The sequence below is a fragment of the Halichoeres trimaculatus genome, unplaced genomic scaffold (genome assembly GCF_033239565.1).
Source record: "Halichoeres trimaculatus isolate MK-OKI-2021-1 unplaced genomic scaffold, fHalTri1.1 fHalTri1_scaffold_21, whole genome shotgun sequence".
Taxonomy (NCBI): Eukaryota; Metazoa; Chordata; class Actinopteri; order Labriformes; family Labridae; genus Halichoeres; species Halichoeres trimaculatus.
In genome coordinates this window covers 14232523-14244567 of record NW_027437199.1, presented here as the reverse complement: position 1 = coordinate 14244567, position 12045 = coordinate 14232523, and the positions used below count along the sequence as shown (strand labels likewise).

Sequence of the window (12045 nt, the reverse complement as noted above, 5' to 3'; positions counted from 1 at the left end):
AACCTGGTTGTAGTATTCAGGGAGTGAAGTGTTCCATTTATCTGCAGAAACAAAGGTCAGCACACACAACAGCATGACTGTCAAGAACAGCTCTGAGTCATTCCACTATTAATAATAAACTGGACACCAGATCTGTGGAAGATTTTACTCCCACACCTGACCGAGGAAGAGAGCCAACAGTGTGAATGAGGATCAGGATGTTCACTGTCACATGACAGCGCTTGTGCGTAATCTCCTCCTGACTGGGAGGTCTGCTTTGAAGCTCATCTTACACCCTGATCCAGAGCGACACTCCTGAGGGATAGTATGAGGCCACTTTGCCCTGAAACAGTCTCAAGTTCTCCTGAAGAGTATCACCTTAAAGCACCCTGCAGAGAAACAATACCACTGTGGATATGACTGTACAACACAAATTCAGACACTTTTATGGTGATAACCTAAAGGCCCCATGTTGATGGGCTATTTATAAAAGATATCAATAAGTTTTTCATTTAAATGTTGGGAAACGTAGGAACTATTGCTCGATAGCTAATAAAAAACTCTCATGTGACTTACTGTAATGTGCAAAGAGCAGTATTTAATGACAATTTACTTTAATATTCCTGAAGTTGAAAAAAATGTTAATAAAACAATTCTATGATTAGTTTCTGATCCTCATATCACACTATTAATGTGATTTTATTAAAACTTAAAATAAACTGATGATGTGATGATTAAAATGGATTCCTGTAGTTTTCCAGGGTCTCTAGGTCATCGCTGTGTTTGTATACAAACCACCCGCTGCTGTGCGTAAAGAGTCTCCACCTCCCTCCACCCAAATAGGGACAGCTCAGACCACTCCTCCTCCTCCTCTCTGCCTCTCTCTCTTCCTCCTCCCTTCCTCCCTGTAGGTCCAGGCTGATGCAATGCTCATCTTTATAAAAGGGTGAGTCCCCACCCCTCCTCCAGCAGAATAGGGTCTTCCCTCCGAGCGCATCACATCTCTGGGAATTTTGGTTTAAACTCCAAAAAACTAAATTCTCTTGATTTTTACGCGTGGCACCGTTTGTTCTTTAACTGTTTATTTCTTGAGCTGCTACAGCTGACGCTTTGAGTCAGATCCTGCCTGGTTTTTAGGCGTCTCCGGTCGTTTTTCTATACATTCTCATCCAGCCAAAAAGAAATACTCAAGAATCAGGCGGATTTTGTGAAGGATTCATCTGGACTTTTTGTTTTTCTTTTGTGTCTGAGAGGATTTTACAGGCAACCTGCCATTCTTCATAAGGTAAGAACGCCGGCATCTGCTCATTTACATATGACAGAATGTGTGGGCGGCTGTCTATTAGACATTTCAAACCTCTTCAATGGCAACATTGTAAATGTATTAGTTGACTATTTTTACACATTTTCCTCATTTTGTGTCTTTGTTTTCATTTTTCCACTTCATTTATTCTGAAGTAGAATCGTAAGTTTGGACTAATTAGCTTGTATGGCTGGTACTTCTTTTACTGTCAGCCATATTAAATATGTGGTCTTCTGTTCCATAATGCTAGAAATGTTCCTTCAGAAAGGCCCGAAGCGTTATTTCTCACCAGGTCAGCCCTGTTTCGAATAATTAAAAAAATAATACGTGACAGTGATGCTGCAGTGCCGGACTCGTGTCTGGACCTGGATCAGGGCTGTGCCACTGACACTCAGATGATTAAACACAAGCTGAATGGGAAGGGTGTTAGTCTAAACCTGTTCTTCTGTCTTCGTAATTTGAAAAGACCGTGATCATGATCTGACGTTGATCCCGAGCGCAGGGCTCTGCGCAAAATGGAGAGAGCCATGCCCATAATGAGACAACACGTGCCATTGTTTCCATTGGAGCCGGCCATGGAAATAATGTCATTAAATGGATCTTGGGTTACGCCTTGCGGGATCTGTGGATCTACATGTGCGTGAATATCAGCCAAGACAAAAAGAAATAGTTTTTTATTTTAAATAAGACTGTACATTAACACAATTCCCTATTATAAAACCATGCCTTAATAATGATGGATACATTTGATTTTGTGTGGGGTAAGACGTTGACACACCCTGATTTGATTCCCCTTTCTAGCTGATTTTGAATTGAAATTTCGGGAAAGTGAGCGCACATACTGCGTTTTTTTAATTGTCATTCAGCAGGGCTGAGGTGATGTAGGGTGGACTTGATGCCGGTCTGGTATTTTTCCACTGCCGGTGCGTCACCCCCCTACCCCTCCTCCTTCCATAGCAAAGTCACATGACTCTTGAGCAGGGCTGCGGCGCGCGCCTGCTCACTACAATATTGATTATTACGAGGGAAGTGTGAACGCGCAGAGCCAGAAATGAAGAAAAAAAGAGGCCATGGCGTAATAGTATGACGCAGGAACGAGCGAAGGCCAATAAACTCGTTTTTTTCTCTGCTTTGAAATGTCTAGTATGAAACAACCGACTGCCAAAACAGAGATGAGTCGTTTCAACATCTCCCCTGAAGAAGACAGCAGCAGCACCAACAGCAACGAGTACACTTACCAGGACTGTCCAAAGAAGGTCCCTCTTGGCGGGTGAGACTGGCTTTGGAAACACATCTAAACTCACTAAAGAAAATGAAAAAAAAGGAAAGAATGTGAAAAGAAAACTCTAATTTCCTGTCTTTTCTTTCAATAGCCAATACTCTGACAATGATGCAGAGAGTCAGAACTTCCTCCCTGAACACAACCTGGGCAAGAAGAAGTATGAGACTGAATATGTAAGAGCTTTTCCTATCCATCAACTCACAGAACTGATTCAGCAGCTTCTTTTTTGTTAATTTGTCTCATAATGAACCTGTTCTCCACAGCACCAGGGAAACGCCTCCTTCGGCATGTCTGTTTTCAACCTGGGCAACGCCATCATGGGCAGTGGCATCCTGGGCCTGTCTTACGCCATGGCCAACACTGGAATTGCCCTGTTTGTGTAAGTAACAGCTTCCTTCAGTGGTTTAAAGGTAGAAAATAACTTAACTACAAGGCCAAGGCAACTGCACTTTAAAGCACAAGGAGGGTGAACTCTTAAAGTGACAGTACAAGAAAGTAGAAGGACGAGGATCAAAACTGCAAACCAACACAGGCAGAGGTTTGTTTCATAACAATCCCACAGCTGCAGGTGGGATTTTGTCTGCTGTGTCAAGGTTGCATGTCAGGATGTACTGAGCTCTGCAGTCTTCCCGCCAGCTGTGTTCACGCCACAGCCGGCTGACCCTGAGCAGCAGCAGATTACCAAAGGGGTCGAGAGTTTACCGATGCTCATTGCTGCAGTCGAGTACAAGCTGTTGTGTTTGCTGTAGATAAAAGTGAGGAATTCTGGTGGGAAAGAGTGGAGATGATGAGTTTCTAAAACAGCTCCCCCTATTGGCAAATCAATGAAATTTAAGGATACTATGTCAAGGAAAGTACATGTAGGGAAAATTTTGCATCCATTCTTTCCTTGATTCTCACCTTGTAAATGCCACTTTTCCTAGAAATCCCTTGTAAGAAATACTTAAAAGGCCAAAGGTTTTAATACCAGGCAGGCAGCACCTCCAATCAGCTTAGTGCCACAAAGTGGAGCACTAAAGAGCAAAAAACCAGCACAAGAGACACCACCATCATTTATTTTGAAGGTTTCTTTCTAAGCAACACACAAAAAGAAAAGTTGTCTCCTACTACAAGATACTCAAACCACCAGGAAGTGGCAGCGATAGTAGTAACTTAACAAATGCAGGGGGCGGCATGAGGAAGCAGCTTAGCCGAGCTAATCCCACAGCATTTGGGGCAGGGTTGTGCAACAGAGGGCAACCGTATGCTCATGAATGGAGCACAAGGCGCGCTTCCCTGTCATCCAGCAGCCAACCAATCAGAGGCCTGCACTCGTGGGCAGTTAGTAATTACAACATTCTTGTTTGTATTTCCACACGCTGTGTCTGCGGCTCTGTGCTGACAGCCGTGGTCACATGCAGGGGGAGTCTCAAATGTGCTGGAGATTATTTGTCACCTGGACTATTAATACTGAAATGCACAGTGCTGGCTCTGCAGACTCTGAAGGTTGCTAAGAGGATCTGTACAGGAAAAACCTTTGGTGCTGCTCGCAGCCCTGCTGATGCTGCTCACGCCCTCAGATAAAGTGATGAAGCAGTCAAGGTGTCTGCTGAGTGGGCAGGGAGGGAAAGTGAAAGAACGCAGATTTGTTGGTCACATTGGATGGTTTTCACTTACTTAGTCATTTAAAACTGCAGAACCAGAAATGGGATTCAAGTTTGGGTGAGCTAGCAGAGTCCTCCACAAACAAAATAATGGGATACTTCAAGCTTGACCTTTTGTGTAGGAGAGTGTTTGACATCCACATTAGCTACAAGCCACTGACTGGTGAATACATTTTTGACGAGCTGGCCCTTTAAAGCAAATGGCAAATATCAGTTTTCATTCTAAAGAGGTAAAAAATAGCACTAAAGCATCAAGAATAAACCAGTTTTTAGCCAGTCGAGGATGTATTTATCATAACTCCATCTGCAGGATGATAACAAGCTAACATCTCTTCTCTGTTTACAGGATCCTCCTCGTGGCAGTCGCCATCTTCTCCTTATATTCTGTCCACTTGCTGCTGAAAACCGCTAATGAAGGAGGTGAGTCTGACGGAGAAACCTTCACACTTGCTTTTGTGAAGTCTTTTTCTGTATACTAAACCTTTTCTCTTCAAAAGGTGCTCTGGTGTACGAGCAGCTCGGGTACAAAGCCTTCGGGATGCCAGGAAAGCTTGCTGCTTCCTGCTCCATCACCATGCAAAACATTGGAGGTAAGGGAGGCTTTTTTAGCTACACACAACTTATTTTCATGTGTTATGTAACTATAATTAGAGTACAGCTCTATATTTATTCTCCATGTGTTTATTCCATGAGCTAAACACTGTCAGTCTGTGTCTAAACTGCATGTGAGGGGAAAGAAATGAAATCTTGGCTGGTAACCAATGTGTGTTTCTGGAACATAGAGAAGCTTCCAGTAAAAATTGAATCATTCCACAAGCTTGGAAACTTCAACATCACTGTTTCTGTGCTGGAGTTCCCTTCATGGGAACACGACTTGGCTGTTTTTAACACAGACAAACACTCATTTCATGTTTCCGTCTCCACAGCCATGTCCAGCTACCTCTACATCGTCAAATACGAGCTGCCCATCGTCATTCAGTCTTTTCTGGGATCCAGCAACGGGTGAGTGTCAAAATACTTCACTGTCTTGAAAAACTCAAACAAAGGTGTCTCTGTGCACATATCTAACTGTCGGACTGGTTTTAAGGTGGCTGGTCTTTAATGAAGCCCTGAAGGCTTCTCTTGTAAACAAACAAAGGCTTTGTTTACAGAGCAGAGGCCCGCTCATAAATACATAACACCATCTCCTGCAGTGGTCAGAAACTGAACAGAGCAGCTTTCATTTTCAGCCAGCTGACATCGGCATCAATAAGGGCTGCTTTCTTATCACCGCTCCATGTTTGTTTAGATTATATAACGAACAACGAGTCATCGCACGCTAGCAAGAAACTTAATCGTTCTGAAGTCGCTAACTCACAAGATAACTACGAAACCAGCTGGTGAAATTTCTACCGTTAACATGGGTTCTGATGAGATTCAAGTTACTTTTAGGACAGCCTCTAGTGGACACATCCGGAACTACACTTATTTTCTGTTTAAGGGTTGACTTAACTTTTAGGCGGCTGATTTGTTTGACTAGACTTCATGGATCAGAGGACAGATTAGCCAGCTCAGCCTCTGGAGTCTGAAAGTGGTTAAGCAAGAAAACAAAAATCATCCAAACAAACTTTTAAATTAAGGGTTGGTGAGAGTAAAATCAGCTGGTAGAGGCACTCAGGGTGAAGTGGCACATCAAGCAAAATGGCTGCCGGTTGTTTTTCAAGTGTCTGTTTGAGGAGAGTTAGAGGAAAGAAGCGTGTGTGTGTGTGTGTGTGTGTGGTTGTGTGTGTGGCAGTTTTAAAAGGCCGGACAGTGCCGAATCTCTCTAAGTGGCCCCTTCAAAGAGGCCTTTTAGAAGATGCAGCCGCTGGTGCCGCATCGAGACAGAGCGCTGAATGAGCTCACCACGACCTCGCCTCAAGTTTAAAAAATTGATGTGGTTCTTCCTTGTCAGTGGTGCTTTGTTGGATCTGTTTGTGAGGATGATGCAGTCATCCTGCGCAGGGGCCGGCTTGAGTCAGATGCGGGTGAAGCTCTGACTTGTTAAGATGTGTCAGAAAGTGAGCTGACGGGTTTGATCAGAGATTAAAAGAAAAGTCTGACATAAAAGCGTACGTATGCAATGTTTTTGTGGAGAGGAATCAATGTTCTCACTTGATGGTTACTCAGTGTGTCAGCCTTCACAACCTTCAGCTAGTTTACGGCTTTGAAACATCTGATAGTATATCTGATCAAAGCCAACCTGAATGATGAAGCAATGTGGAAGCACGTGTCCAAAACAGTGGTGTTTTAAAGATCCAATTCAGGGTTTTATCTAGTTATTAAACAGAGTGAAAAAAAATCGATGCTTCTTAATGAGATACTAAAGCAAACTAGGTCATCAGCGAAAAGATTGATTATTTCTACATTGCTAGCGTCTGATATAACTGCCACAGGGTCAGCGTTGGATAAAGATGTTTACTTCATGCTGCAAACACTATCAAGAGTCTCCTAGGCTGATATATGAGTTTAAATAAAGTAAGATTTTAATTTAGGGTTTGTCCACAAGGGGTGCCAAATTCCAGCCTTCCCAAAAGTTTCGCAAAATAGATAAAAATACACTCTGTGCTTCAGGGTTACATTGACGAACAGTGATCTTAACATCTTTATCTTTGTGTTTCAGAGAATGGTACACCAACGGTGACTATCTGGTGCTGCTCGTGTCCCTCGTCATTATCCTGCCCCTGTCACTGCTCAGGAACTTGGGTAAGTAGTGTGTTTTAATCAGGTTTATATTTCTGTGTACGGCTAAGTTAAAGTTTGCAGAGTCTTAGTTCAGAGTGAAGTGATGCATGAAAAAAAAAGCTCTAAAATAGAAACCTGACAAAAGCAGAAGCTCACGTCTGTTTTGCTCCTCTTCCTCTCCTCAGGTTACCTTGGCTACACAAGTGGTTTGTCTCTGCTCTGCATGGTGTTTTTCCTGATTGTGGTGAGTGAAACCCACCTGTTCTTCTGTTTCCTGCACATAAACACACACACACACACACACACACACCACATGAGTTTTGGTTTGACGACAAAGTTTCTCTCTGTGGAATCTGTGGTTTCCCTCCTTCCGTTTATGGCACAAACATACTCAGAAATCACGATAAGTCATAATTTTCTGGGCTTTCCTAGAAACACAATTTGTCTTCATCTAAAATTCAATTTTTTTCTCGAGGAACTAAAAACCAGAGAAATACAAACTGTGTTAAAATCAATATCAGCTCAATATCTTTGCTGATGACAACTCTTATCTCGTCGTCTTCTTCTGTAGGTGATCATTAAGAAGTTCCAGATCCCGTGCCCTCTGCCGGAGGACATTGATGCTATCAACGAAACAATCAAAGTCCTGAACACCACCCTGTCTCATCACAACAACTCCGCCGTGGATTACAGCGAGGACGCCTGTACCCCAAAATATTTTGTTTTCAACTCTCAGGTAAAGCTCTTTCAGCAGCAACAAACCTCAAGAAAACACATTTCTATGACAGGAAATAGTGTTTAGCAACACATGGAAGTAAATCTTCGTGTTTTTTCTCCAGACTGTTTACGCCGTTCCCATCCTGACCTTTGCTTTCGTGTGTCACCCCGCCATCCTGCCCATGTACGAGGAGCTCAAAGAGTGAGTGTGCTTTCATTTCACTTTGTTCGCCCACACCACAAACCCCGGGGTGACTCCTCAAAGGAAGTTCATCTTACATTTACAAAGAAACTGAAACTAAATGAAACATTGTTATTTTCTCACCAAAACAGCCGTTCCCGCAGCAAGATGCAAGGCGTTGCTAACGTGTCTTTCCTGGCCATGTTCATCATGTACCTGCTGGCTGCTCTCTTCGGATATCTGACCTTCAACTGTGAGTCTCTTTCACATTTATTGTGATTATCTTTTTAAAAACATATTTTAAAAGCAGCTTTGGTCAAGTTCAAGAGGAACAACAAATATTAAAAATTTAAACATTCATATTGCAAAGTTGGGCTTACAGGCAGTCTGAATGTCAGGGTAGATCGATTAGTCAAAGTCAAGGGACGAAGCTCCCAGGTCCAAATTGAATATCCCCCCTGGAACAAAGTGCTCAGCTCACCACTCAAGGCCTGTTATGCAACACCGCGAACAAAAACACCTGCCGCAGCCGACCAGTGTGGCACCATGTTTGTGTTCCTGTTTGTCTTTGGAAGAACGTTCCGGGAACATCAAACTTGTTGTACAAAAACGAGATAGAGAGCAGAGAGTCCCGTAGCGGTCATGTCCGGACAAAACCTGATTTGTGGTGTTGTGTATTGAGCCAGGTGGAAAAGAGATTGAGAAATCCCTACAATGTTTTTCTGACCTATTTGGCGAGATTTCCCACTGTTATAGCTAACAGGAAGATAAACAGACATCTGAATTTACATTTAGGAGCAAGATCTAAATGAATGACTGCAGGGTTTTTTTAATGGCAATTGCAACAATACTTTCTCTTGTGTCTTAATCTGAGGAGGTTTTGCCTTAACTTCCCTTGAAATTATAAGAAGCATGAGGAAAAAATGTTCTTTGCACTCGTGTAAGCAAGCAGCTATTTCTAAATGTGGTAACACATTCTTTCCTTTACTAAAGTAAGTGTGTTTGTGCCTGAAGCTCCTCTTTCTTCAGGTCTAAATGATCCTCTCTGTCTTTCTTCACAGCCCATGTCGAGCCTGAGCTGCTGCACACTTACTCCAAGGTTTACAAGTCCGATGTGATCCTGCTGATCGTCCGTCTGGCCGTGCTCGCCGCTGTCACCCTCACTGTCCCAGTGGTGCTCTTCCCTGTAAGAGAGTAAACTCAAGTCAGATTATAGATGTCCAAGGGAATCATTTGAGCATAAAGGATAACCTATTTGTTGTCTCTGTGTAGATCCGTACCTCTGTCAACCAGCTCCTGTGCGCCTCAAAAGACTTCAGCTGGATCCGCCACACCATCATCACCGTGGTCCTGCTGGCTGGGACCAACGTTCTGGTCATCTTTGTCCCAACCATCAGGGATATCTTCGGCTTTATCGGTGGGTGAATCTGTGTGCTCATTATCGATATCTTTAACAAATATTATTTCTAATAAAAGCAACTCAAATTCAACATTTGTCTCAAATACACCACATTTTGCTTGTACAGGTGCTTCTGCTGCTGCTATGCTCATCTTCATCCTGCCCTCGGCTTTCTACATCAAACTGGTCAAGAAGGAGTCCATGAAGTCCGTGCAGAAGATTGGGGTAAGTTTTAAGTTCCTGCATCGATAAATCAGTAAAAGTTGAGTGAAACCTTGAAGAAGTCAGCTAAATGTGATAACGTCTCCCTCTTCAGGCTACTGCTTTCCTGCTGTGCGGCTTTGTGGTTATGATTGGAAGCATGAGCCTCATCGTCCTGGACTGGATACACAACGCCACGGCCGGCTCTGACGCACATGCCGATGGACACTAAAGCTCCGCCTCTCCTGCTGCTGCGTCCTGCCGAGGAGAGAGGAGGCTCTAGGCTGCTACATCTGCGCAACCAACAAAGATCGTAAAACAAAGAAAAACACAAGAACTCACTTGATGCTCGGCTTTGATGTCCTGAGCGACAAACCATGCCATTCCAAGAGAATGTATCTGAACTTTGTACAGTACGCTTTTATAGGCCACAAAGATGGTGTTTGACTTGTTTTTGCTCTTTTATTGTAACTTTTTCATTGTCTTTGCTTGTTTTTATTTTTTTTATGTTCTTTTGTAGTTACGGTTCAGCTGAAAACAAATATTTGAAGGTGCCTCAAATCAGAGACGACATAGAAGTAGAGTTCAAAGTGCAGCTTGCACTCAGGTACGGTGTATGTGTTGCTCTGTCCTCTAAGCTCTCGTTGCAATGAAATCGCACAGAGAGCTTTTTGAATCTCCTGAATTGACAAGAGGCAACCAACTTGAAAGTTTTATCCTCTTCAAGGACACTTAAGTTCCTTCCAGCATTACTTTTCTTTTTTTACTTTGCCAAAAATGTATTTGTAAAGCATCTTTGTATATTTAAAAGCACTTACTGTTCAGCACACCTGTGAAAAAAAAACAGATTGTCAGTTTTCACAGGCAAGGCCTTCTGCATTGCCTTGTCAGTATTCGTACGAAGGTTTTGTGACCTTGCTTATAGTGTCAGCTTTTCCTGGTAAAACATAATAGAACTCAACAGAACCTGCCTTTTTTAAACCCCACACTGGGAGCTGCAGAGTGTCTCATTTGAGGACTCCTCTGAAACTGTATTTACTCTTTAAATCCTGCTGAAGATCTTGTTGGGACAGCGTGTGCAGCAACGACACTACTGCTTCGAGAGTTCCACCTCCCCGTTCGGGGCAGGGGGACTCTTAAAGATTTTTTCTTTATGGGAGAATACTTTGAATCTGACCACATGCAGTGGTTGTAATGTACCTGTTAAACTTGCAAAAAAAAAAAACAACCTAAAAGCTAGAAGTCAGGTGTGCTCTTAAACACCAACAAAACGAAATGACAACTGAAAAAGCTAAGGAGAGCGTCTGTCACAAAATTTTGAGTGTTTTTACATATGATCGCGCAGTTTAATACTTTCAAATTGTTTCACAATGAAGAACTTGTTAGCTTGGTGCGGGCTTATTTACGGTCGGGCCGTGAACCTGTCATCCTGGCAGAGTCACTGTGCTTCCAACACTGACTCAATGTGTCACCAAAACTGTAATTGTCCAACATCTATTTATGGAAGACAGTGAAATCAATGTAATTTAATCTATTTTACTATATTTATATAATATTGTATGTATATATACATGTACATATATCTATTGAGTTGACCTGTATATACGCTTTGTTTTGTTTGACTTTTTTTTTTTTTTACAACAATGCTTTGGAGCTGTAAAACAAAAAACCCAAGCTGGTGAATTTGTGATACTGAATCAGCTCCAGCACACCGGAGCTTCAGCTGTTCATCTCTGTTAAGACTGACTGAATTATCCTACTGTGTTGATTCTGTGAAAACTGTGTTACATGTGGAAGCCACTGATACAGCGGCAGCAGTCTTGTCTCCTTTTTGGCCCCTGAACACAAACCTGGATCAGCAAAATGGTCTTTACGCACATGTTGGTTGGAGAGTATGTCAGCCATCTCTTGACCTCAGGAGCAAAGAGGGCTTTGCCCGCCAGTGTTACATTCTTGTTTCAATGAAACACTATGTATATTGTGTAAATAATGTCCAAATAAAATCAAAGATAGTCTATAGCATGGATTCTTGGTGTTCCTTGTGTCCTGTCGAGGATTAATTTTGTCTTTCACTCCTCTGGTCCACAGTTTACAATGAAAAGGTCCCACTGTTGTCAGAGCCTTTCACGACCCACTAGGGGGCAGTAGTTTGACACCATGCAAACTTGGTAGGAAATGTTCCTAAATATCTGATTTGAAGACATTTCTAACACTTTGACATCTTGACTAAGATTTAAAATTAACACACTTGGATGAAAGGGATCTGTGTAAAAATCTGACAAATAGCTCTTAAAGCACAATTGCTTTGTCGTCCTATTTTTTCCTCTTTTATACAAATCCTGGATAAAAGTCTGACATCTAATAGAAACATTAACATTGTGTGTGGTCTGTTTGAGTTTCATTGTGACTTTGTGTTATTGTTTTATAACGGCATGTAGCTAAATGTCCGCATGCCTTTGAGTATGTGTACCTTATTTGAAAATTTCTCTTTAGGATTGACCTACCCAAACATGGCCACTAGGGGGAGCTGAGAGATAGCACACTTACACATTATTTTTCAATTTGTTATAAGACTTTTGTGAGGTAATTAAATAAGTTCTAAGGCAAAGAAAAGTGAAAATTGTCCTTAGCTTTATA

General features: G+C 42.3%; 1 protein-coding gene across 1 annotated transcript; it reads left to right on the top strand.

Moving 5' to 3' along the window:
- The first annotated feature begins 915 nt into the window (after positions 1–915).
- Positions 916–11427, top strand: slc38a2 (solute carrier family 38 member 2). Its single transcript, XM_074698069.1, has 16 exons — positions 916–1264; positions 2427–2552; positions 2656–2737; positions 2828–2943; positions 4554–4627; positions 4705–4797; positions 5134–5209; positions 6849–6931; positions 7096–7154; positions 7482–7646; positions 7750–7829; positions 7961–8061; positions 8870–8994; positions 9081–9225; positions 9335–9432; positions 9524–11427. Exons 2-16 carry the CDS (start codon positions 2428–2430, stop codon positions 9638–9640), a joined length of 1539 nt encoding a protein of 512 aa, XP_074554170.1. The 5' UTR covers positions 916–1264; position 2427; the 3' UTR covers positions 9641–11427.
- Positions 11428–12045: the final 618 nt, after the last annotated feature.

What these genes read in the sequence shown, in the direction of transcription:
- slc38a2 (XM_074698069.1), top strand. Translation starts at nt 2,428, where the DNA reads ATGAAACAACCGACTGCCAAAACAGAGATGAGTCGTTTCAACATCTCC. An exon ending in ACTGGAATTGCCCTGTTTGT is followed by an intron (nt 2,944 to 4,553) that starts GTAAGTAACAGC and finishes CTCTGTTTACAG; the next exon opens with GATCCTCCTCGTGGCAGTCG. An exon ending in CGGATATCTGACCTTCAACT is followed by an intron (nt 8,062 to 8,869) that starts GTGAGTCTCTTT and finishes CTTTCTTCACAG; the next exon opens with CCCATGTCGAGCCTGAGCTG.